General features: G+C 44.8%; 1 protein-coding gene across 3 annotated transcripts in view; it reads right to left on the bottom strand.

Annotated features, from left to right (window-relative positions):
• The window catches only part of PTPRG (protein tyrosine phosphatase receptor type G), a 749,569-nt gene that overhangs the window by 60,846 nt on the left and 662,490 nt on the right, over positions 1 to 26,233 (bottom strand). For 2 of the 3 annotated variants that reach the window (XM_043441944.1, XM_043441943.1), the window contains exons 14-15: positions 16,163 to 16,249; positions 333 to 424 (exon numbers count right to left, since the gene is read on the bottom strand). In XM_043441944.1, the coding sequence (XP_043297879.1) occupies positions 333 to 424; positions 16,163 to 16,249 (179 nt within the window). The remainder of the gene's footprint in view (positions 1 to 332; positions 425 to 16,162; positions 16,250 to 26,233) is intronic. The other variant, XM_043441946.1, reaches the window with a different exon arrangement.

Here is a 26,233-nt window from a genome sequence, read left to right as displayed (position 1 = left end):
CACACACTGCCTGTCATAACAAAATTGAGTCCAAGTAGACTGCAAATACATAAGTATGTTTTCCCCTTTTTTCTACTCTTTCTTCCCTTTCTTCATGAGACTCTACATCATGTGAACTCATAGTCATCTGTTCTCTGAAAGATGATTTCATTACATGGAAGATATGTAAAGGAGCAAAGATTTCATTAAATTACCCTTAGTTAAGGCTCTCTTAGACTGGGCGAGCTTGAAAAGACTATAAAAATAATATTTTGTCATGGCTGTCACAAAACACTGGGAACAAAAAAGAAAAACAATTAGCCCACTGGAAACAGGAGTCGTGTCTTACTTACCCGGAATAGGAATGATTGGAATACTTTCATTGGGGACCACCCGAGGTGAACTGCTATCTTCCACGTAGAAATGAGCTGTCTGAAAACATTTTCTGTGCAGGAAAGAGAGAAACAAACAGTGAGAGAAGAGAAATACACTTTGTCTGAGTTCACCATCTTTCAATTCTTTCAGACTCTCCCGGCTTTCTGCTTCACCCAGCACTGAGTACACACCCATGGGAAAGGAACAAGATACAGGAGGACGATGTCCAGCAGATTGGAAGGACCCCACCCCCCCACCACCCCCCCCCGGCCCACAGCTGAAGAATATCCACTTTTTATTACACTGTACCCATCCTGAGAGTTAAAAGGGACAGAAGTTAGTCATGAGCCACTCAGACACATGAAAAGTTGGCGTGAACTGAGGAAACTTGCTGTGTGAACTGCAAGGATTAGCTCACAATTTTCTCCAATTCAACCTGTTCCAGAGGAAGAATTATTCGCTATTCTAACCTCTCAGCACCCAAGTTCACACCATACCTCGAACCCTCCCAAATGCAGTCATCGAACGGCCCAAGCACACAATAGCACCTCATTGTTAGCGCTCAGCGGAGGCCCCCACCCCGAGCCCCAGACAGCTCTCCACGGGGGTCAGAGGGGTTCCAGGGGCAAGCACCCTGGCCAGACCACATCAGAGACCCGCACCCAACGCTGTCGAGTGTCGTCTGCATGTCAGGGGTTCTGTCCGATTTTTACCTGGACTTGAGACAAAGCAGGGAGCAGACACTGGTCATCACTGGACAGGCAGGGAGCAGAAAAGCCATCGGCGGCTCGCTCAGCCTCTGCCTGCTGCCGCCGGCCGGCCCTCGGTGTTCCCGCGGCCACGTCACCGCTCACTGCGGCCCTAATGAGCTGCCGGAAGCACCGGCTGAATATTTAATGAGGCTGCTCAGCGTGAATGGCTATTGTGACCAGAGACGGGTCCCTGTTCATCTGGCAGAGGGGCTTCACAATAGCTGGCCCCACTGCTGGGTCTTTGAGACAAGCAGGCGGCAGCCTTCTGGTGCTTGGGGTCCCGGGGACCCAGGCCACTCCTCTGGCGTCTCCCAAGGGCCCCGTGTACACCCAACTAGAGCTTCACTTTTTCGGGGGTAGGCGATGGGTATCCCTACCACTGGAGTAAGTCAACTTTTCTTTGGAGTTGTCTTGGCTCTCCTGATTGCAAGTACTCTTGCGATGATTCTCTTGGGTGTCTCATGTTTCTATGAAGCCAAAGCAGAGGGGTTTGGGGAGAAGAGGAAATACCAGGGAACCTCAGAGAGTACAGGAGATCTGGTGGGAGTGAGGAAGGCTCTGAGTTCTGCAGATTATTGGAACTGTAGGTTTCCATGGAGCTGTTATAGCTACGCACAATCAAGAAGGATCACAAGTCTCAGTGGGAAATGTTTTCCTTTAAGCAGCGCCTATGTTCAGACAGGAAGTAGTTCTAACCAACTGCACGCCCAGGCACAGCTATGGAAGCAGTCTGGAGGGCTGCTCCCTGCCATGAGAGGCTCCGGAACATAAATCACTCCCTCTCCTGGCACACATCTCATGGGACTGCTCTCGCAGAGCACTGAACAATGGTTTTTTCCTATGAACTGCTTGGCATTTGTAGTATAAATAATAGAACACGTTTTTAACTGCTCACCGTCTAGCTGTCTACCCCTAAATTTGGAAGGAACAGTCAGTCTGGCTTAAGCTACAAGGACATGAAACGTACAAAGTATTTTAGGGCTACGGTAGTGACGGGATCTTCTACTGGATGTGAAATGAAGCAGATTCATGTGAAAAAAAAAACAAAACAAACCCATGGTTTTGTGATTTTAGGTAATAGTTTCTGTTGAAGCTCTTCATCAAACTTTCTATTTCTCCGTGCCTGCCACCTCCATGTCCCTGTCCCCAGTTTACACAGATTTCCAGAATGTAACCTTAGAGTTAAAACACGGAGGATGGAGACTTTGCCAACCAGCTACAGCCGTAACCACCCAGCGTCATAGCTGAGGAGTATCTATTTTTCTTAAGATAGTGGACCACTGAAGTATTTAGTAGCCCAAAAAAGTACTGTATGATAGTGAAATGAATGGCCCAGGTTACCAGCTCATATTTGAACTATGCACAAAAAGGGGGGGGGGGAAAAGTGCAAAAAAGATACCACACAACAAAGAATTAACTATTCTAAGACCATAATTACACTACCTGATAGATTTCTAAAATACAAAGCATTAGTCAAAACAATCCTCATTGGCCAAGTGACTGTTAACATCAAACGACTTGGAAAGCACGAATTGACATGGCAGGTTCTTTTCCTGGAAGAAAACAGGCAGACGGTTCACTCAGACCCTCAGTTACACGTGAGGCCAGAGGCTCCAGAAAAAAAAAAAAAAAAGCAGCATGGACTGAAGCACATCACATGCTCCAAGTGTGGCTGTTCATAAAGGATTTTCCCTGGGGCAAAGAACTCTGGGATTGCCAGAGAAGAGCACACTCTGTGGATGAAGGTCAGAAGCTCCGGGACCGAGGCCCCTACACCGGCACCCCGAGGCAGGTCACCGTGCTCTCCACCCTCACACGGACTCGGGTGGGCACCCAGCTACAGAACTCGGTGGCAAACGTCTTCCCTCGGAAAAGAGGTTTCTGTGGACCCAGCGAGCATTTATTAGGCACCCACTGCTTAGCATGGTGCATTCAGAGAACACATTCTCTTTCTGGGAGCTTTAAAAACACCTCCTTTGAGCCTGGCTAAGCATTTGAGTAATTTAGCGAATTATGTTGTGCACACAACTTTTCTGCAGAAAAATTAGGAACTATTGATACAAATGAAAAAAAGGAGAAAAAAAAATCCAAGTTACTTTCGTCCTTCTCTTAGTAATCTTTACTACTGCTATGTGTGGGGTGTATCATTCCACACTTTTCCTCATCTAGTGACTGTTCTTTGATCATTGACAATGACAAACTGGGAGCAGAACGATAAACAAAAGATAGACAAGGTCTCGCCCCCGTGGTGCTTATGTTCTTTCGGGGAAATCAACCACAAACAAGTAAACAAACAAAGCATCAAGAGCTATGAACAAAATCAACAGGATGAGGTGGTGATAACTGACGGGGGAGGTGAGGGAGGGGTCCTCCCTAACGAGGTGGCCTCAGAGCTGAGACGCGATTAAGGAGGAAGGGTCACGGGAAGGTGCAGCGAAGACCATGCCAGGCAAATCAGGAGCTGGTTAAAGAGCCTGAGCGCAGAGTGAGCTTATCCACTGCAGGAACTGAAAGGAAGGCATACTTAAGCGCAGGGACAGAAGTAGACCCAGAGAGGTGGGCAAGAGGCAGGTCATGCCAGATCCAAGGCCATAAACTTTGTTAGCATCTGTGAGCGATGGAAAGCCAACAGAGGGCTTTAATGCACAGACTGGAACATTCTCCCTCACCCCCTTCAAAGCGCACGCTCTGGCTGCTGCATGATGAACGCAGTACAGAGCAAGAGCGGAACGAGGAGAGCCAGCAGGGGCCACTGCTGGAATCTCACCCACATGCCGCCAGGCAGACAGGTCTTCTAACAAAATGAGATCATGTTATGCAATCTCCTTGCTAACAAATATGAACTGACATCCTCAGCCTGCTTACATCTCCACTTTATGGACACACTACGCTGTTAGATGTTTAACTTCCTATTTCTTGAATAAGTGTTGGTGGGGGGGGCCTACTGTGGTCAAGAGACTGATAATTTTGCTGGGTTCCGGCCCCCTTTCCACTACCACTGACCACGTGGAGATGAATCTTCTGTGGGTACAAATTCTACACTGTGGGTTTAACACCTAAGAAAAGTGGCTGGTTCAGAGTCACTACCACACGACATTTTATTTGACTTGCTCATCTCAGAGAAGTCTCAGGAGACGTTTTTGGGGGGTTTTTGCCTCTTCTTTTTTGTTTTTTAAACCGTCAGTAGTAACCAGGAATTAAAAAAGTGAAGGGAAGTGATTTTGGAGAAGATGAAAAGAAAGTGTGAGTTTTAATGCCTCTAAATATCTAAATTGTGATGGGTTCCAAGAAGCTGTATTGTCTCTAATTCTGAGTTCAGGGAAATGGAGATAAAATTTCTGAAAATGCCTCAGTATGTCACCAAGCATGCAATTTCAAAGTTCTATTTAGGTTCAGTTCTCCTTCAAGTTACTGACTCTAACATCTCTCCTTGAAGGAAACAGATTCTTCGGATCAAGAGCCATCCTATAACATTATTTCTTCACACTGAGCATTTGTTTTATGCCAGTACCTCGAACAGGGAAATAAACTCAATCGTGTTTGGAATAGAAAAAACAAAAAACATTTTTAAGTTTAACTACAAATTATAGTCCCCTGGATACTCACCATAAATTTTTTATTCGTCTCTTCTCCCTTTTCTTTCTTTCCTTTTTCTCTGCCCCTACCACCATGACTGCTTTAAGAACCTGAAAACAGATCTTTTCTTTTTTCCCACTGACCCTGACTGGCTCAGTAATTATCTAAATTAGTTATCTTTTACTTCCCCTCATCTACCTTTCAGCAAGTATTTCCCTGATACTCTGTGCTTCTTAATTTGGGAATCTGTTTTTTCCCTAATAATCTCTTTATTTCCTTTAAGATTACAAATATAGTATTTACTCCCATGCTGAACTAGCTAAGTCATTTTCAGATGTGGAAACCAGCTAAGCAAAAGAGGAGAAAAGGCTTACTTCACAACTCATATTACTAAGAGCAAAAACAAACAAAAAAGGCAAATAAAATTACTTGGTTTAACCTTACTTTCTACTATTTTTTTTCTTTTGTATTTTTTTTTGTAATTTATTTTTTTATTGAAGGATAATTGCTTTATAGAATTTTGCTGTTTTCTGTCAAACCTCAACATGAATCAGCCATAGGTATACATGTATCCCCTCTCTTTTGAACCTCCCTCCCATCTCCCTCCCCATCCCACCGCTCTAGGTTGATACAGAGCCCTTGTTTGAGTTTCCTGAGCCGTACAGCAAATTCCTGTTGGCTATCTATTTTACATTCAATTTAGGAATTTTTAAAGTTCACCTTAGTTTTGGAGGGTCCTGAAGTCAGTCAGCCCCTCTCTCTCTCTCACACACACAAGAACACTCCCCACTGAAGTTTCAATCAAGTAGTGGTTATCACTCAGTAGCACGTAGCTCTTTGCCTTTGGCAGCTTTTAAAATTCCATGTTGGGGAGCCCCGTTCCTGGTGATTCTAGCTGGGCAGACCCAGGGTGGGGACACAGATCTGTGTCTTCTGCAAAGATTGTCCCCGAATTCGGTAGTGATTGTCTCTGGCGAAGGACCACTGTGAGAGAAAAAACGGTTCCCGAGAGTCTCCAGGCCTAAGAAAGCCCTAAAGAAATAAAACAATCCTGGGTGGCGGGCACCTTTAAAATGCCCAGTGAAGACTCTAGAATTTAAAGGGTCCTGTATGAGAAAATGAAATAGGATTAAGAATTCAAGGATGTTAACACAAGCTCATCTCAAACACAGAAAGAAAAACTGTATTGCACATAACTTGAACAAAACCACGGAAAGTCTTCCTGCTTTGCTTCTGTGAGAACCTAAGTTCTCAGACATAGCATGGAATTCTCTAAGAGAGACCACGTGTGCTGCCACTGTATGGAAAACAAGTTTCAGAGCACAGAAAAAAGTTAGATTTCTCAAATGAAAGTTGTTCCTCCTACAGCTACCGTTTAAGCCACCTTTGTGGCTTTATGGCTCTGCTTGTCTGCCAGCAAAATAAATTTTAGTTTCCAGGAAGGAATTCCAGTTATAGATAGGAACTTGACTGTCAAGTAGTTCATGATGTTGTGATGTCCTCAATTGCAAGTGTCCTGCCACTTGAACAATGAAAACCAATCGAGTTAGAGGGCTTTCTAAAACCCACCCCTAGGAAGCAAGTACCACAATAAAGAGTTCCACCACACGTTCACTGAATGCTCCCAGATGGATGTAAGGAAGAGGCATTCCAAGTTGGCAGGAGAGACTTTTCCTCAGTTCAACTCAAGTGGGAGCTGGATCAGAATGAAAATGAAACGGGAGATGTGAGTCTGTGGGTCCCACTTTCCTTGAGCCTCTCACAGAGTAAGCATTTCTCACCTTGGAGAGTCTGACACTCAAACGTATGCACATCTCATACAACACAGCCCCTGAATACAAGCCAACTGCCTCTATTTTTTGACCAAAGGTGGTCCATCTTACAGGAAGCTCTAAGTAGCTAAGTGGAAACAGGCTTGCTATACTACTCTCCACTCATTCATCCTTTCTGAGAAAACCAACATGGGCTCCTGGGTTTTAAGATGTATAAGCAAGCTTTGACTAGAAGTCAAGAGGATGGTGCCCTACATTTCTCTCCATGTGATCAGATGCACATGGATCCTGGCTAGAAACTCCTTGGTTTCAAGACCACACCCCACTACCTGGGGCCCAGAACCCATCCAGGGTCTGAAGGCCTCGTGGTAGGACTGGGTATGTATGTATGGATCAGCCGGGCTTTTAAAAACCCATAGATGTTTTCAGTTTACAGTCACAAACAATGGGTGTCAGATTGAAATTTCTAAAAACAATTTTCCAGTCTTTCAAGTCAGGCAGATACTTTGCAGAGACAGTTTTTCAGAAATCAAAAATCCTACTCTCGAGACAGCACATCCTATGTACCAAGGACATCTTCCCGTCAGGATGCAGCAGATATGGACTGAGATGCGAAAGCCATCAATGCCAGTCCCAAGAGCTCCCCATGGGAACACGCATGCTGCCAGCACAGGACAGACTGGGGTGTTTAACTGGCCCTCTTGACAAATGAACCTCCCCCCTCAACCCCACACACACACCCAGCTGCTCTGGTGGTGCTCACTGTTAATAAACAGACTCAAGTTACAGAGGCTTCCTATTCAAACAAAACTACAGAGATAAGCAGGAACCCTCCAGGTTCTCCCTCCTGGCCTCGCATTTCTTTGCAAGAATCACCCAGAAGGACCAGTCTTCTGCAGAAAGGCTTTCCTTTCTGCTCCTCCTGGTTTCCTGGGTACCCGCCCAGATAAGCCTCTGACACGTCCTCACAATTTCCTGACTCAGATCTCTTTCTGCCCCTCGAACAGGAAGCTCGAGATACTTTAGACACAAGATACTTTTCAAAAGCTAAGTGCTAACCTCCAGTCCAGGAAGACCCTATCTCGTAGCTGTCTGGAACTCCACTGCCGCTGATGGCAGACATCTGGATCTGCTTATACGAGACTTTCTGAAGCCTCTAGACACCTGGGCCAAACTGGACATCTCTTTGGTGAGCTTGAGACCCTGTTCTCATTCAGGGTCCTCGGCTTATGGTAACACTTCCCTCAGCGTCACCATAACTGATGGGGCATGGGTGACCACAGGACAATATGCAGACTCCTATGAAAACCTGGGATTATGGAAGTGAAAGTGAAAGTCACTCAGTCGTGTCTGACTCTTTGCAATCCCATGGACTATATAGTCCATGGAATTCTCTAGGCCAGAATACTGGAGTGGGTAGCCTATCCCTTCTCCAGGGGATCTTCCCGACCCAGAAATTGAACCAGGGTCTCCTGCATTGCAGGCAGATTCTTTACCAATTGAACTATCAGGGAAGCCCGGGATTATAAAACTACCAAATACTGATACACAGGGATTAGGAACCAAGTGACTGTCTTCAAATTCACTTCAATGGCTCTGTAATCACATCGGACTGACAAGGAGTTTGTCCATGGTGTGCAGCTCAAAATGCTAATTGGAGGCTAGAACAGGCGGGTGGCTGAGCTGCTGTTGAATATTAATTAAGTAATCTTAACTGATCTGTATACTGCCCTCACCTAACGTCACGGTGGCATGCTTGCTAATAATCTCATTCATTCTCATGCCGTCAAGCACAGAAATCATGTTAATATTTACTTTTGTAAATGGAGCTGCTGTAGTAAACCGTGTGTGAATAAGAGCCACTTATAAATAGAAAGTGGGAGCACATTCATGTGCCTTCGAGGAAGATGATTGAGGGCTATGTGAAAAAGACACGGATTGATTTATTATGGCAAAACATCTCAAGAAATCGAACCGACAAAGACAACAATAGAAGGGAAAGGCTGTGGGAGTTGATGGGCTTTTTCCCCAAAGAGGAGGGTCTGCTAGAAATAATGCAGGGGTCCCGCCTTGGAAAGCAGGCCCGTGTCAGTTCTCAGCTGAGACGCTTTCATGTGCAACCACTCACTCGCGTTAAGTTCCCTTTATTGCATCTGAAATCACTCTGTAAAACTCAGTTTATACTCAGAGTATCTCTTCAGGAAGGCATCTTCTAGAAAAAAGGAATTCAGACCTGTGCTTCTTATTTGCATATTCTTTAAACCTCCAAAGGGACGTTGAGATCTGACAAATACTAATATCCTCGTGGGCATAATCTAATGGCATAATTCACATGAGGGTGCTCCCAGGCATCCTAGGACAGATGACTGTCATACCCTGGATCAGTGGGGCTTCTCTGGTGTGAGGAGGAGATGATGGGAGAAAGGAAGAGAAAAGCGAACAAAACTGTTTTGGAAATGATGGGTGGGGGGTGGGGGCGGTGACAGAGCAAACATATTAAATAAGGAGAAAATGTTTGGAAATAGTTTGGATCTCATGTGGATAGGAGAGATGTCCCATCCAATTCTGGTTACGGCCGGAAGGGACAAGACTCTGATTTCTGCAATGAGAATTTTATTGGAGGATACAAACTGCCTGCAATTAACATCTTAGGAAGGTGGGAGAAAATTAACAAATAATTCGCAGAGAAGCAGCAGCAAACTTCCAGGCTAGACATTAAGTTTGCCCGGAGACCCTTGCAGATACCCTCAAGTACTGGTAACGTTTTCCGGGAGATACGAGAGGAAAAGGTAATTTCATGAACCATATTTTGGCAAGACCAGAACTTGAACAGGGCAATGTGTACATTGCAGCTGGTTTTAAGAAAGTGAGCACTCGACAGTCCTTGCCATACTCCCGGCTGATACCCAGAAAGAGCGCCTCAAGTCCACTCCTTTTCGGTTAGTGCGCTGATCTGGATGTTCTCCATTTCTGAACTGAGGCTTCAGGAACTCTTCACCTTATCTTTCCCACTGTTGCAAGAGACTGACACAACACCCCACTGACTGAAAGGGTTAACAGGGACAGGACAGTCCAGCTTATTTCAGGCAGGAGCCAGTAAATGCAAATTCACATTTCATTTACTGCACGTATGACTGAGTATCTGTATCATAAAGTGGCCTGGTAAAAACCTTTGCCAAGTACTTATTTCATGAACATAGTGACTGAACTAAGTCCGTCAGGTTTTTGCTGTGAGAGCTATTTTAAGGATCGACTGAGGTGTTATGTGCCTCTCCACTAAACAGCCCCAGATTGTAGTACTTTTAAAATATTTGGGACCATCTGGGGGAAAAAAAAGATTCAGACATCACACTATCAGTCAGGTTTCATTCCAAGTGATTTAAGAATTTCACATTAACATTTGAAGCCATAAAAGTACCTTAAAAAAAAAAAGTAACCTCGGTTGGGGGAAAGACTTTCTAATGAGAATTCAAAACTCAGAAAGCAAAAGAAGACTTTATGGATAAATCTGATTATATCAACATCAAAGAAGCAGCATGAACACAGTTAAAAGGCAATGTACAGGTTAGGAAAATACATTTGCAACCTGTACTGCTGACAAGAGATCTCTCTCTTGATTAGAAAAAGACCAGCAATGCAAAGAAAGAATGAGCAAAAGATCGACAATTTACAGTAAAAGAAATACAAGTGGCAGAGCCATAGGAAAGATATGTAACCTCACTGATAAAATACACTCAGACACATTTTTCCTTTTTACCTGTGAAGTTAGCAAAAACACCAAAATTTGACAACATGCTGTGCTGGAGAAGCTGTGGGTAAACAGGCAGGCTCACACGTTGCTGGCAGAAGCCTGCCTTGCCCTGGGCAGGGCAAACGGGCACTATTAAAGTCATGAAAGCATGTGGCTCAGAATACAAACAGTGTCTTGAATTTACACTAGAAATAGATCTATCAACTTGCAAAAGAACATATCAAGTTATTCACCACACTACTGTCAGTCATAATAAGACTTGGAAGCAACCAAAATGACCGCCATGGGAGAATGGTGCAATAAATCACAACACAACTATACAAAAAAAAAAAAAATTGTGCTTCTGTAAAAAAAGAATGAGAACTACATGTGCATAGAGAAAAAAATCATGTGATGTGAAACAAAGGTTTCTGATAGCATATGTAGTATTCTGCTCTGTAAAAGGAGATAAGGGAATATACTGAGTAAATTCACATATATCCACACACCCACACATATACAACCATCTCTGAGAGCAGACAATTAACTAGTACTAATGGTAACCATGAACAGTGTGAAAAGGTGAAAAGATAGGACACTGAAAGATGAACTCACCAGGTCAGTAGGTGTCAAATATGATACTGGAGAAGAATGGAGAAATAACTCCAGAAAGAATGAAGAGACGGAGCCAAAACAAAACCAACACCCAGTCGTGGATGTGACAGGTGATGGAAGTAAAGTCCAATGCTGTAAAGAACAATGTGCATGGGAACCTGGAATGTCAGGTCCATGAATCAAGGTAAATTGGAAGTGGTCAAACAGAAGAGGGCAAGAGTGAACACTGACATTATAAGAATCAACGAACTAAAATGGACTGGAATGGGAGAGTTTAATTCAGATGACCTAGTTTAATTCTTGACCACAGATACTACTGCGGGCAAGAATCCCTTAGAAGAAACAGAGTAGCCCCCAAAGTCAACAACAGAGTCCAAAATGCAGTACTTTGATGCAATCTCAAAAACGACAGAATGATTTCTGTTCGTTTCCAAGGCCAATCATTCAATATTGCAGTAATTCAAGTCTATGCCCCAATTAATAATGCCGAAGAAGCTGAACGGTTCTATGATAACCTACAAGACCTTCTAGAACTAACACCCAAAAAAGATGTCCTTTTCATCATAGGGGACTGGAATGCAAAAGTAGGAAGTCAAGAGGTACCTGGGATAATAGTCAAGTTTGGCCTTGGAGTACAAAATGAAGCAGGGCAAAGGCTAATAGAGTTTTGCCAAGAAAATGCACTAGTCATAGCAAACACACTCTTCCAAAAACACAAGAGAAGACTCTATACGTGGTTATCACCAGATGGTCAATACCCAAATCAGATTGATTATATTCTTTGTAGCCGAAGACAGAGAAGCTCTATACAGGCAGCAAGAACAAGCTGACTGTGGCTCAGATCATGAACTCCCTATTGACAAATTCAGACTTAAATTGAAGAAAGTAGGCAAAACCAGTACACCATTCAGGTATGACCTAAATCAAATTCCTTACGATTATACAGTGGAAGTGACAAATAGATTCAAGGGATTAGATCTGATAGACAGAGTACCTGAAGAACTATGGATGGAGCTTCGTGACATTATACAGGAGGCATTGATCAAGACCACCCCCAGGAAAAAGAAATGCAAAAAGGCAAAGTGATTGTCTGAGGTGGCCTTACAAATAGCTGAGAAAAGAGAAGCTAAAGACAAAGGAGAAAATGAAAAGATATACCCATATGAAAGCAGTGTTCCAAAGAATAGCAAGGAGAGATAAGAAAGCCTTCTTCAGTGATCAACGCAAAGAACAGAGGAAAACAATAGAATGGGAAAGACTAGAGCTCTCTTCAAGAAAATTAGAGATACCAAGGGAACATTTCATGCAAAGATGGGCACAATAAAGGACACAAATGGTATGACCTAACAGAAGCAGACAATGTCAAAAAGAGGTGGCAAGAATACACAGAAGAACTATACAAAAAAGATCTTAATGACTCAGATAACCACGACGGTGTGATCACTCACCTAGAGCCAGACATCCTGGAATGCGAAGTCAAGTAGGCCTTAGGAAGCACGGTAATGAACAAAGCTAGGTAATGAACAAAGCTAGTAGAGGTGATGGGATTCCAGTTGAGATATTTCAAACCCTAAGAGATGATGCTGTTAAAGTGCTACACTCAATATGCCAGCAAATTTGGAAAACTCAGTTGTGGCCACAGGACTGGAAAAGGTCAGTTTTCACTCCAATCCCAAAGAAAGGCAATGCCAAACTACTGCACAAACTGCACAAACTAATGTTCAAACTACTGCACAACTGCACTCATGTCACATGCTAGCAAAGCAATGCTCAAAATTCCCCAAACCAGGCTTCAACACCGAGAACTTCCAGATGTTCAACCTGGATTTAGAAAAGGCAGAGGAACCAGAGGTCAAATTGCCAACATCCATTGGATCATAGAAGAAGCAAGAGTTCCAAAATAAACATCTACTTCTGCTTTATTGACTATGCCAAAGCCTTTGTGTGGATCACAACAAACTGTGGGAAATTCTTCAAGAGAGGTGGGAATACCGGACCACCTCACCTGCCTCCTGAGAAATCTGTATTCAGGTCAAGAAGCAACAGTTAGAACCGGACATGCTACAATTGACTCATTCTAAACTGGGAAAGGAATATGTCAAAGCTGTACATTGTCACCCTGCTTATTTAACTTATACGCAGGGTACATCATGCGAAACGCTGGACTGGATGAAGCACAAGCTGGAATCAAAATTGCCAGGAGAAATATCAATAACCTCAGATATGCAGATGACACCACCCTTATAGCAGAAAGTGAAGAGGATCTAAAGAGCCTCTTGATGAAAGTGAAAAAGGAGATGAAAAACCTGAAACTAAGGTCATGGCATCCAGTCCCATCACTTCATGGCAAATAGAAGGGGAAACAATGGAAACAGCAAGAGACTATTTTCTTGGGTTCAAAAATGTCTGCAGATGGTGACTACAGCCATGAAATCAAAAGACACTTATTCCTTGGAAGAAAATCTATGACCAATCCAGACAGCACATTAGAAAGCAGAGATGTTACTTTGCCGACAAAGGTTTGTGTAGTCAAAGCTATGGCTTTCCCAGTAGTCATGTATGGATGTGAGAGTTGGACCATAAAGAAAGCTGAGTGTCAAAGAATTGATGCTTTTGAACTGTGGTGTTGGAGAAGACTCTTGAGAGTCCCTTGTACGGCAAGGAGATCCAGCCAGTCAATCCTAAAGGAAATCAGTCCTGAATACTCATTGGAAGGACTGATGTTGAAGTTGAAGCACCAATACTTTGACCACCTGATGTGAAGAACTGACTCATTGGAAAAGACCCTGATGCTGGCAAAGATTGAAAGCAGGAGGAGAGGACGACAGAGGATGGCATCACTGACTCGATGGACATGAGTTCAAGCAAGCTCCGGGAGTTGGTGATGGACAGGGAAGCCTGGCGTGCTGCAGTCCACTGGGTCGCAAAGATTCAGACACGACTGAGTAACTAAACTGAACTGAACTGAATGGTTACTTGTCTACAACGGGGCAGGAAGCAGGTGGGTGTTTGGGTGAAGAGATAGTGATCTCAGGGTAAAGATAATTTCATACGTTTTGCTTTCTGAACCATGTCAATTATTGCCTATTCCAAATTTAAACGTACAACTTGTTTGAGAAAGTAAATATTTGGATCTGATTTTTACTGCTTTTTCTTCTCCTTTCTGGAGGGTATCATCAACAACGACTTCTTACAGCCTTGGTCCTGCATTGGCGATCGTGTCCACTCTGGGACTGCCCGGGGCCCTCTCACCCACAAAGGAGGAGGAGGAGTGTTAAGGCCAGTGAGGTTAGACAAAGGAGACAAGGTGGGAGCCAGAGGGGCCGATGGAAGGGCAGCTTCTTGCAGCAGCCTGGGAGAGAGAGAGTATGGTGGGGTAGCCAGGAGGAGGGAGAGCAGAGACTTGCAGATCAGGTCAGCATGGGGCCCAGGTCTTCACCAGGGAGTGGTTAGCACAGGCACGTGGGTGTGTGAGAAGGGTCATCGCTCAGGACTCAGACCACAGAGGGGGCTGTCCCCACTGGGTCGCCTGAGCAGCGTGGCCCTAACAAATAACTTCTCAGAGCCTCGATCTCCTTGTCTTCTAATGGTGTAATAGATCTCACACAGTCAGCATTTTATACCTATTACATTTACTCCGCACAACAACTCCATGACAAGGAACCATCACAGACCCACTTTCTGGAGGAGTCCATTGAGGCTCAGAGAGCTTAGGTAAATAACTCAAGGTCATAGAGTCACAAAAGAGGCAGAGCTACAGTTAGAAGCTATTGCTCCCTGAGCCAAGGTCTGTCTTAGCTGCTACACTATTAAAAAAAAAGTAAAGTCAAAACTATGATTCACAAGTAGGTGAATTCTATAAATACTTGCAGTTTCCCAAGATAGTCCTCGGGAAACTTCTAGACCTACATAAAACTGTTCTTCCCCCAAGCTTCTGGCACTCAGAGGTAGAGAAGATACCAGAGGGACTGAGTGCTTTATAACAAAACATAGCCTCTCTAACGAGCCCACTCGCTCATTCGGGGCCAAGTACAAAAACTAGAGCTAGTAACAGTCCACCTCGCTGTGGCATGGTGTCTGGAAAGGACTTAGAAACTGGATGGGCATTTATCTTTGTGCCATTCACAAGGTGATGATGGCTTTTTAAAGTGTTAAGAGTCAAAACTACATTATATTTATAATGAGCTGGGCATGAAAGTTGGTCATTTAAGTGAGGTCCAAGGTCTTTCTCTTAAGGCTAGACCTTTGAATCTAAAACTTATACAGAGGGGTTTCTATTTCAATTTTTACTCTTGAAGTGTTGAAAATGGGATTCAAAATTAAAGACTTCAATAAGGAAAAAGAGATGATAGAAAGATTAATTGCATTACCAGTTAGCAGTTACTGCCTTTCTCTAAAAGCCCAAAATTGCACCGTTCAGGTTAAAAGAAGATAGATCATAGAATTTCTCATTAATCTTCCACAATTCTTATACTATACCTTCTTAGATCTCACAGCTATCCCCGATTATAGTGGGTACATAGCTACAATTTAATCTTATCATCTGTTTTACCCACACCAATGGATACAAATAAGTTCATGCAAAAAGTTGAATATAAATTCAATAAACTGGTTCATTGAAAAGGAACAAGGGTCTACTCATAACGAAACATTGATTAGTGAATTATTCTAAGTGGCCATTTAATATTAAAGTATTATCATCTTAAGTAGAGTTTGCCTAGATAAGCCTTACAGAAAGTATCAAGGGCTTACGTGTGGTGATTAAGATTACATAACCCTGACTTCTAAACGTTTATTATAAATCTCTCCAGGACAATAATTTTTTCAAGTACTCAAGTCATCAAAAACTCTTCTATTTATTTGAATTTTAGCCTTCTTATGGAAAAAAACATGCTGTAACCCCATTTATTTCTCTCTTTTTCTTCCGGCCCTTCTTCTTTAACTCTTTGACAAATTTAGGTTTCTACAAGATACCTTTCACTCATAAGGCTAAATGCATGCATAAAGTGGTTTTAAAGCTCTCAAACATGCAAACATCTGAAATTTCAGAAAGAAAAGGGATGCAACAGACATACAAACACATAAACATAGAATATCCCCATCCTAGAAATAAAAAACATCCCCCTCCAACGGCAAAATCAGGCAAAGCAAGCACACACGGGACATACTGGCATCGCTACCCGCTGCCCGCCAGCCGCACTGGTGTTTGCAAGCCATCCTTTTGGGAGCTGGGGTAGAACAGGTGAGTTTCAGCACTGCGCTGTCTGGAAGGCTTGACTCCCCATGGCAACAGAACAAAAATCCGGCAAGCCAGTCCCGGCCAAAGAGACCCCCTCCCCACCTTCAGCTTGACTGCCCCTCACCTGCTCCCCTTCTCTCCTCTCTCCCCAGAAGAAGGCACTTCATGGAAACGTCTGGGAAAGCCCTTGGACTTTATTTTGTTACACCCTCTAAATGGACAAAAAACAGAAGAGAACAGGTGTAGAAGACAGTACTTTCAATCGGCCACCCCTCCCTCCCATTTCACAGGCCAACCCCACCACTGGACCTCGCTGGGGGCATGCTCCAAAGAGAAGGGTTTACCCACAAAGATAACTGGGCTTCTTAAGGTTTTTCACAACTGAGGTAAGAAATGCAAACAGGGAAATTCTGCTCTTAAAAAGCTGTCTTTAAGATACTAGCAATCTGTTATCACCCCCACTGTGATCAGAAGGTAAGGATACCACCGACCCAATAACAGCTTCTGATGAGCCTTCCACCTTTGACAAGCTCCTCTGGCAAATAGGATGGCTTAAAACACCACTGGGATAAACACAACTTGGCAGGAACAGGTTGGGCACCATTTGAATGAACCTCAGTTCTGCCACAAATTTCTCTGGAACTGGTGCTGTGAGACCGGTCTTGGGCTTAGTCTTTTCCCCATGCATGTCTCTCATCTCTGGAAAGACACTTTGATTCACAATACAGGGGGTGAAATCACACGAGGGCACCTCAGATACGGGGGTGGGGTAGCAGTGGGCAAGTGACTGCAATACACTAGGTCTGACATTTAATTTCCTCTTAACACTTAAATAAGCAGAGCATTGGAGGCTTGGCTCTAGTATTTGAAAAGATGCACTGTGGTCACCCTGAGAAGTGTCACTTTAATTATATGTAACCCCCAAACCACCTGGGCTACAGGATTTCACATCGAAAGGATTTTCTATTCTTTCTCAACTCCATTAATAGAACAGTAAAGACTAACAAGGATATGGAAACGTTCTCCTTTTTGGAAGTTCTTCTTAATCTCATGCAGAACTCTGCATTCAGGACGTGATTTCAAAGAACATTTGTGAACTTCTGATTGTCTTGGTGGCTTCCAGCTTCTCGGAATGGACTTTCGCTAATGCATAACTGTTAGTTTTTTCCTCCCCATCAATACAAGGTTTCCTTTATGTTGATAATTAATAGCCTTGATGGTGGGTAAAAGAGCTTGGTGCCGAAACCAAATGAGGGATAAGTCAAAACTTGGGAAAAGGATTAAAAAGCAGTGGAGGGGGGAGGGTGCTATAATTCAGAACTCCTTGTCTCCCTCTATTGAGCACACTGTGGAACTGCAACAACTGTCCTCAAAACCTCTCTCTCACACACACAGCGCGGCTACCAACATTAATCCCGGGGAATCACGAGTGTGTTGGGAGTGTTTTTGCAAATTTTCATAAGAACTTGAAATTTGCAGCTTCCTAAAATATTTAGACTTCTTCTCAACCCTTAGCCCTACTCTGAATTCTGCCAGACTCACTCTTTCAGGAATTTTGGAGCTGAGCCGGCTATCCCCGCAGTTTCTCCTCACACACAATCGCAGGCGCTTCAAACTCCCACCCTGTAAACTGACAACACTCCGCTGAGAAGCAAATGCTACAAAACTAATATCCCGAATAATCGAGGGGGCTACCTGAGAAACCCAACAAGACAGACCTCATCAACCCTGGGAGGGAGGACTCTTCATTCTGAGAAATCCAAAGAAAGGCACCGGTGATGTAGCCGACACTGAATATGTCTAGGAGCTTCCCTTTCCTGCAAAGCCAGCGAGGTTGAAAAATGTATCCATTCACTTCTTCACAGACTCAGTCCTGTCTCTTAAGTATCACAGTGCATAAATGGCAATCTTTAGTGGTGAGTTTCTCCCTGCTTTTGTCTAAGTGACTACGTGTTCCCTGGTTCCAAGAGCTTCGGCTGGCATCTCAGGGCCAACTCGACAGCAGGGGGGCTGGTTACTATAACAACGGATGGGTCTCCTGAATTCTGAAAGGGCCCTGAGTAGCCACTTGGGAAACAGTTACTGAGCAAAAAGTTGCCTGGGATCTGCCACGTGACCCAGATTCCCCTGCACACAGCTGTCCAGAGAAAAGAAAAAAAAAAAAAAGAAGCAGGTGACCATCTTCAGGAACAGCTGGGGTCTCTAAAGCCTCCCCACCCCCATGGTCTTTTAGCATCTCAGAGCAAGACACAACCGAGTAATTAGAAAAAAATCCTCAGAGGCAAGCCACGTTTCAGCATCAGGAAACGCACTTTCTTTTCCCCACTGGCTCCACACACTGTCAGGCTTTGAAGAGCTGGATTGCAACAATTATTCCTAATGATTACATTAAAACCTTCTTGAACTATGGCTACAGGTACATATTTTGGACAGAGGTGAGTGACATGAGCAGTTATCAGATTATAAAAGAAAAAAATGATGCTTGGAATACAGGTGGCCCTGAGGGCGGTTTGTTTCCAAAATGATAAAGGTGATCACACAAAGCCATCAAAAATTATGACTTGGAAACTTAACTTTTTCCAGACTTGAGAAAAGTTGCACGTAAACCTATATTTTGATCCTCATTCCCTCCCTCACATGAGAGACACAGAAGAGCAGCTCAGACTGACCCAGTGCCTTTGTACATGCCCCAGATTCCCTTATAAAGAATCTGAGGCTGCCCATGATAGTGGACTTTATTTTGCAAAGAGGAAGGGCAGTCCCAGTGTTTTTCCCCAAGGAGTACCAAACACAAGAACACATGCCACTCTATCAGCTCACACACAGTTTCCTCCACTCTGAACACCTGTCCTTCTTCTCAGTTCTATGAACATCAGAGACAAACATCTCCTCCAAGAAGCCGTCCCTGACTCCGTTCTGTCCAGCTCTGGCGATGGTCAAGTACTTCCCAGAGCACAGTTTCCCTTCATCACCACTGACCTTGGGAATGCACATACGAGGGCAGGGCAGAGATGGGCAGACCCGTGAGCAGGGGACCACGGTCAGGTCTGTGCAGCCCACTAGTGCCATGAAAGAGTGTGAGAACAGTGACCTCACACCTCAGTGTTTCTCATGAGAATCCAGACAGTGGGAGTTTTCAACAAAATCTCCCCATTTTCAAAGTAATTCTCATTTCTAAAAATAAGAGGTCAGCTACACAAAACCAGTAAAACAGGCCACCACTTTGTAACCTCTACTTGAGACAACCTTTTTCTACCTGTTCATCTATTCTGTTAACCTACGCACTTTTTAAAAATATAACTTTATTTATTTATTTATTTTTGGCTGTGCTGGGTCTTTGCTACTACGTGGGCTTTTTCTTTAGTTGCAGCAAGCTGGAGCTATGTTCTGGCTGTGGCATGCAGGCTTCTTATTGCAGTGGCTTCTCTTGCTTCAGATCAAGGGCGCTAGGGCATGTGGGCCTCAGTAGCTGCAAGACATGGGGTTGGGGTTCCCACCCCCAACCGACTCAATAGTTGGGGTTCCTGGGCTCTAGAGCACAGGCTCAATAACTGTGGCGCGTGGGCTTAGCTGCTCCAAGGCATGTGGGATCTTCTTCGACTAGGGATCAAACCTGTGTCTCCTGTATTGGCAGGCGGATTCCTTACCACAGAGCCACCAGGAAGACCACCTACACACTCCTTGAGACAGGACCTCTGTCTTCTCGCCATATCTCCAGTGCCTGACACGAACTAGATGCTTAAGAAATGTCTTCAAATAAATGAAGGAAGGAAGGAATACATGAGCCACCTGTAAAGGGTCTTTTCGGTCAATAAAACAAAACAAAGGCCTAGGTTTGAGTACAGCTGACCCTTGAACATGGAGATAAGGGTGCCAGCATTTTGCACAGTCAAAAATCTGCATACAATGTACTTGGCCCTCTGTATCCACAGTTCCTCGACATTTGTGATTCCATGGATTCAACCCAACACCAGACTGCATAGTCCTGCAGTGTTGACTACTAGAAAAAACTCAAAGTATAAGTCGATCCTTGCAGTTCAAACCTGCGCTGTTCAAAGGTCAACTGTAGGGGTTTCCCTCGTGGTCCAATGGTTAAGACTCCATCCACACTTCCCCTGCAGGGAGCATGGGTTCAATCCCTGGTCAGGGAACTAAGAATTCACATGCTGCATGGCACAGCCAAAAAAAACAAGGTCAATTGCACTTCTCAAAGGTACTAGCTTATGATCTTGGGCAAGTCCATTCCCCTTCTGGACACCGTTTCCTCCAATGGGAAGGAAGGAACAGTCCCTAAAACCGTGGCCAACACCCGTGGCTGCTGTGAGGATTAAATCATGTCACGTTTGCTTTATGCTAATTCACCACTATTGGCTGCTGTGACTTAATATTATTGTGCTTATTATTATTTAATATTATTATTATTATTATTGTGACTTATTATTATCATGCTTCCTCCTTGCTAGCTTGTTCATAGTCACGCACAGGAGGAATCATTGCTACTGCACCAGCTCCTTTGTGACCTTCCTGGGATGGGGGTGGGAGACAAATGTCTAAACCAAATCCAGTGACTGGAGAGCAGGCTTGGAAGCACCCGCCGCTAGAGCAGATGGGCAGAGAGCCTGCACCCGGCTCACAGTGCTGAGTGTTGCTGCTGCGACTGTGGACCCCAGGAGGGACCCGAGCTCTGCTGGGCACACGTGGTCAACCGTTCCTCCAGCAAGAAGGATGTCGGCACATGCCCACACTTGACCTCATGTGCATCTGTCTGTTTGCCGGAGCCTCTGTCATGCCAACTCAAACCCCGCGCACATTTGCAGTGTATGTTCCTTCCTATTTATTACACTGTCTCCCCCAGACATCTAGGAGAGAGAAAAATTGCCGTGTCAACAAAACACACTGCTTTCACGAACAGCATTCTAAATGAGGAGGCATTGACAGAGGGCAAAATTTCTGGGAGTCTAAAGATGAGAGTAAAAAGAGAGACCGTTTTCCACCTGTCTATGAAGCTAAACTTGGTATGGACTGAGGTACCATGGAATTTACAGATGCCTCAGTCGTGTGCTCAAGAGGGATGTGGATTTCTCAGAACAGAAAGTGAAATCCTTCTACTACCAAACTTCAACCAACGGGGGTTACTTTTTACAGTTCGCACTTAAGACTTTTCAGTTTGCTCTTCTGGAGTCTCTGTACTTAGCTCAGCTCGCTCTGAACCTGAGAAGTAAAGCTGTTTTACACTTCTGGAAAGTTCTCTCCCAAGCTACAATTGGTCAATGAGATGGTCAATGGTCTATGGTCAATGAGATGCTCAATTTGTCATCAAGGTAAGATAGCACTGATGAGCTGGGATGAAGAATAGGACAGGTAGGTGGTATTACTCAGCATCAAAATCTATTCTGCTTCTTAAACACCTGAAAATAGAGCTGGTCCTCAAGTTTTCTCCTTTGCGACTTTGGCAAGTCCAAACCTAAGATCTTTTCAACAAGCAAATGAGCTATAAAAACAGACTGTGGAAGGAAGTGAATGCCTCCAGATAAGCTATTCCTCATCTAGGCCAAATAATGCAACGAAGTCACCCCGTGCTGTGCGCTCAGTCACTCAGTCGTGTCTGACTCTGTGACCCCATGGACTGGAGCCCTCCAGGCGCCTCTGTCTGTGGGGTTCTCCAGGCAAGAATACTGGAGTGGGTTGCCATTTCCTACTCCAGGGGATCTTCCAGACTAGGGATTGAACCTGTATCTCTTGCATCTCCTGCACTGGCAGGCAGATTCTTTACCCCTGTGCCACCCGAAGTCACATTGGCTGGGTTCAAATCCAGTAGCCACTAGAGATGAATGCTCTCACTTGTGATTTTACCAAACTTTAGTTTTCTGATCTGCAAAATGGATGTAATAATTCCCTAGGATTTGAATGTTTAATTACGTGGCAATGAAATCCCTGCAGCACATGTGTGATATGCTGAATACTCAGTAAAAGACTCTTGGCTGTTTAGACCTTGAGATGTATGAAGCCATTTCAGGGGTAAGACTTTCTTTGCTCATCAGAGAGAGAAGAGCTACCTTCAAAGCAATTTTCTTCAAGGTTATAGGAAAAAAAAATAAACAAATATCTTCCCAATCCTGAAAATTCTAAGTGGACGCTAATGTCTTACTTACACGGTGTTAAGCTATTCCAAGATAATAAACAAACAAGGTGCGTGCCCTAGCATATGGACTGGACGTTCTATATACAGCTCTTTCCCCAGCATCAGCCTTAAGAGATGCAAATCGCAAAGAAACCTTCTCCAAAATTTCCTCTTGTTTCTGAGTGGCAGCAGCTGGGCTGCTCCCAATCTTTTCAGGAATGCCAGCACATTAGTGCCATACAAACAGCTTGTCTTGGGGAGACGGGGGCTGGGGCTCTCAGAATGTACTTTGTGACTGTAGTCATTCAAAAGGTGCATTTTGTTACTGTCTGGAGGAACAGGGCCAAAATGGCACACTTTAGAAAGTACGGAATTGATTTCTTCTCCCGCATTTCAACAGCAACGAGTACAGCCCTGCACTGTCGCATGCTGACATGGGCTGCACTATTTAAAAGGCACACACAGGGCACCCCTTGTAAAAGGAGGCAAGATTTTCCTGGAGTTAATCCTTATTAGCCGCCCCACCACTCTGTCCCCTGTCCCCAAATGCTCTGCATGTTGATTTCTAGCTTTGCAGCAACTTTTGCATTGTTAGGGATTTGACTACATCTCTTCAAGGCGGACCCTGGCAAGGAGAATTTGAGAGGGAACTACTAGTAACATCTCAGCCAACCATGTTTCAAAACAAATTTCTCCCACAAACCCCTGTTGATACCTGTGAAAATACTGCTCAGATAGTCCCCAGTGGACCTCTGTACACCTTCCAGTGGAACAAAAATATCTGAGGTCTCCACCTGTACTTTTTGCGGGTTGAGTCACTAAGTTGTGGTCCGACTCTTTGAGACCCCATGGCCACCAGGCTCCCCTGTCCACGGGATTTCCCAGGCAAGAATACTAGAGTGGGGAGCCATTTCCTTCTCCAGGGGATCTTCCCAACCCCAGGGATGGAATTGCCATCTCCCGTGTCTCCTGCATTGCACGCGGGTTCTTTGCCACTGAGCCACCTGGGCTTCGCATCCTATATTTTTCAGTTTTGGCCAAATGTAACAAAACTGGTATTTGGCCTCCAAAGGTGTCCTTTTCAAGAAACCCAATAATACCCAACCCAATAATGCCAACATTTGAGGACACTTCTGGTGGTGCTCCAAGAATACCAGCGAACGCTCCCACTTCCCCGGTGTTCTTGGGGCTGTGCGACCATGTCTGGCCGATGGGAGTGAAGGGTTACACTTCTGGGCCGTGCAGTCCAGCCTCAGTGAACACACAGAAACCACAGCAATAGCTGCGAAGACTCAGTCCTCGTTTATGGAAACTGCCACCATGGCGAGTTGGTTTGAAACCTCAGCGTCAGGCCTGCCACCTGAGGAAACACTCCAGGAGGTCCTCATCTGCCTCTGTGTTCTACTTATGTCAAGTCTGCTTGCCAGCCATCTGCTCTCACGGTGCCTCAAAGGCAGGAGAGGAGCCCTGTTGTTTCAGCCTCAAAACCGCATCGCTAGAGGGGAACACCCATCCCTTCAGCATGTATGCATTTTCTCTGTGTACTCTCCCAACACATCTCTCTTTCACGTTAATAATAAAGAAAAAAAAATATTTGAAAAAGAAAAAAAAAGATCCTTGTTCCCTCTAGGTTGTTCTCATGTTTGGCCAGCTCATCTGTCCTGATGCTAATTCAGTTTCACTTTGCTTGTCCTGAGAGACATTTCTCCTTTGCACTCATTCCTGTGTACTGGCATTGAGGAGTCTGGTAAAAACTCACAGGCAGGGCTTCCCTGGTGGCTCAGTGGTAAAGAATCCGCCTGTCAACGCACGACAACGGGTCTGACTCCTGATCTGGGAAGACCCCACGTGCTGCGGAGCAACCACGCCCGTGCACCACAGCGATTGAGCCTGTTCTCTAGAGCCTGGGAACCACAACTACGGGGTCCATGCGCTGCAGCTACTGAAGCCTGTGCGCCCTAGAGCTTATGCTCCACAGTAGGAGAAACCACAGCAAGGAGAAGCCTCCAAACTGCAGCTAGAAAGGAACCCCAGTCGCTGCAACAAAAGAAATGCCCGCATAGCAACAAAGACCCAGCACAGCCAAAAGTAAATAAATAAAACTGTTAAAAAAAAGAAAAGCACACATTCAAAAAGAACTCCCCCTTCCAAAACAACAACAAAACACCTCAACTCATAGGCAGTATCTACTGAAGGAGGTTTAAACCTCTCGTTACTTTAAACCAAGCTTTGAATATACACATGTAATATGAATATCAGCTTCTCTAGTGGCTCAGATGACAAAGAATCTGCCTGCAATGCAGGAGACCTGGGTTTGATCCCTGGGTCAGGAAGATCCCCTGAAGAAGGGAATGGCAACCTACGTCAGTATTCTTGCCTGGAGAATCCCATGGATAGAGGACACTGGCAGGCTATAGTCCATGGGGTCACAAAGAGTTGGACGTGACTGAGCAACTAATAGTAACTAACTAACATGTAAATAACATGTACAAAACATTATAAACATATTTTAAACATGAAATAATATATTATTCAATATGTATGTGCAATTCAGACTCACTGAGTTTTTCAAAAGTATACACAGTATGAATTTCTCATGGGGAAATACATCTTGAAGGGAAGGGCCTTAAAAGCTCTCTTTATGACATTGCACAGCCCCTTCCGGTAAGCAGCTTGCCATCAACACGTCTGTCTGGTCAGCCTGGTATCCACATCTGCTTGGCCAAACAGCCACGGTCCTCAGTGGCCAGCATGATCCTTATCAGGTAGGCAGAGAACCAAGGTGGGCCAAGCAGAAATAACACTGAGGTTTGTGCTAGAACTACTGGGAACAGCAAGTTTTTCACACTGGAGCTGCTAGGGTTACCAAGCCTGGGGCAGCGGTGGGCCCTCTCTGCTCCTTCCTGGGGAGAATCTGTGACTAAAACCACACAGCGCTAAACAGAGACAAGGGGAGGGCGTGCAGACCTTTCGTTACCTTTAGGCGCTCAGTTTAACCCTAGGCAGATCATGTTAGGCAGCCTCCGATGTACCAATCAGTGGGCTCCAGACAATATCTGTTTGTAAGCCATCATGTCCCGGAGAAAGGGTGACAGGGATGTGAGTCTAGTGTTCCTAGGCTCACCCTGAAACACAACGTCAGCTATCACCTAGCTGGTCTATAGCGCGAACAGCATCACGGTTACCCTTAAACGCCAGGGGAAGGCCTCAGATGAACCCTTCCTTGTTCTCTTGACCTTTCTGACTGAGAACAGACCCAGGGACACCATCTGTTCACAGATTCTGTTGACCCCACCTTCAGGATATATCTACAGTCCATCAGTTCACAACCTGCATGGCTGCCCTCATCCAAGCCACCGTCACTCCTTCCTGGACAAGTCCATGGTCTCCTAGCTGGTCTCTCTGCCTCTGCCCCTGCTCCTTTTCAGGCGTCTTTGCAACACAGCCAAGGAATCCTGAATCACAACACTTCTCTACCAAACAGTCCTTCTGTCATGGTAAAAGGCAATGTGTTCCAGCGATCTGAAGTGTTCACAAAGCTGTACATGACCCAACTCCCCTTTATCCTGCTTCTTCCTGATACCCTTTCCTACATACTCTCTTCCCACACTCATCTGCTCCAGCCACAGCGCTTGGCTCTTCCTGGAACATAGTAGGCACATTCCTGCCTCAGGGCCTTTACACATGCTGTTTCCTCTGCGTGGAACCTGCCCCAGATGGAGCCCATTTGACTCCTTTGGACAAATACCCCTTACCAGGGATAAGGCCTTCTTTAACCACTCTGAGGGCTTCCCAGGTGGCTCAGTGGTAAAGAACCTGCCTGCCAAGAGGAGACGAAGGTTTGATCCCTGGGTTGGGAAGATCCCCTGGAGAAGAAAATGGCAACCCACTCCAGTATTCTTGCCTGGGAAATCCCACGGACAGAGGAGCCTGGAGGGTTCCAGTCATGGGATTGCAAAGAGTTGGAGATGACCTAGCAACCAAGCAACAACCACCACCACCACTCTGACCATTCACCCTAAAGCCTCAGCATCCCCTTCCACCTTCCAGACTGATTTTTCTCATTGCATACTT

Source organism: Cervus canadensis, chromosome 22, assembly GCF_019320065.1.
Source record: "Cervus canadensis isolate Bull #8, Minnesota chromosome 22, ASM1932006v1, whole genome shotgun sequence".
NCBI classification, from domain to species: Eukaryota; Metazoa; Chordata; class Mammalia; order Artiodactyla; family Cervidae; genus Cervus; species Cervus canadensis.
The sequence above is the reverse complement of the archived record's forward strand: the minus strand, read 5'-3'. Positions and strand labels throughout refer to the sequence as shown.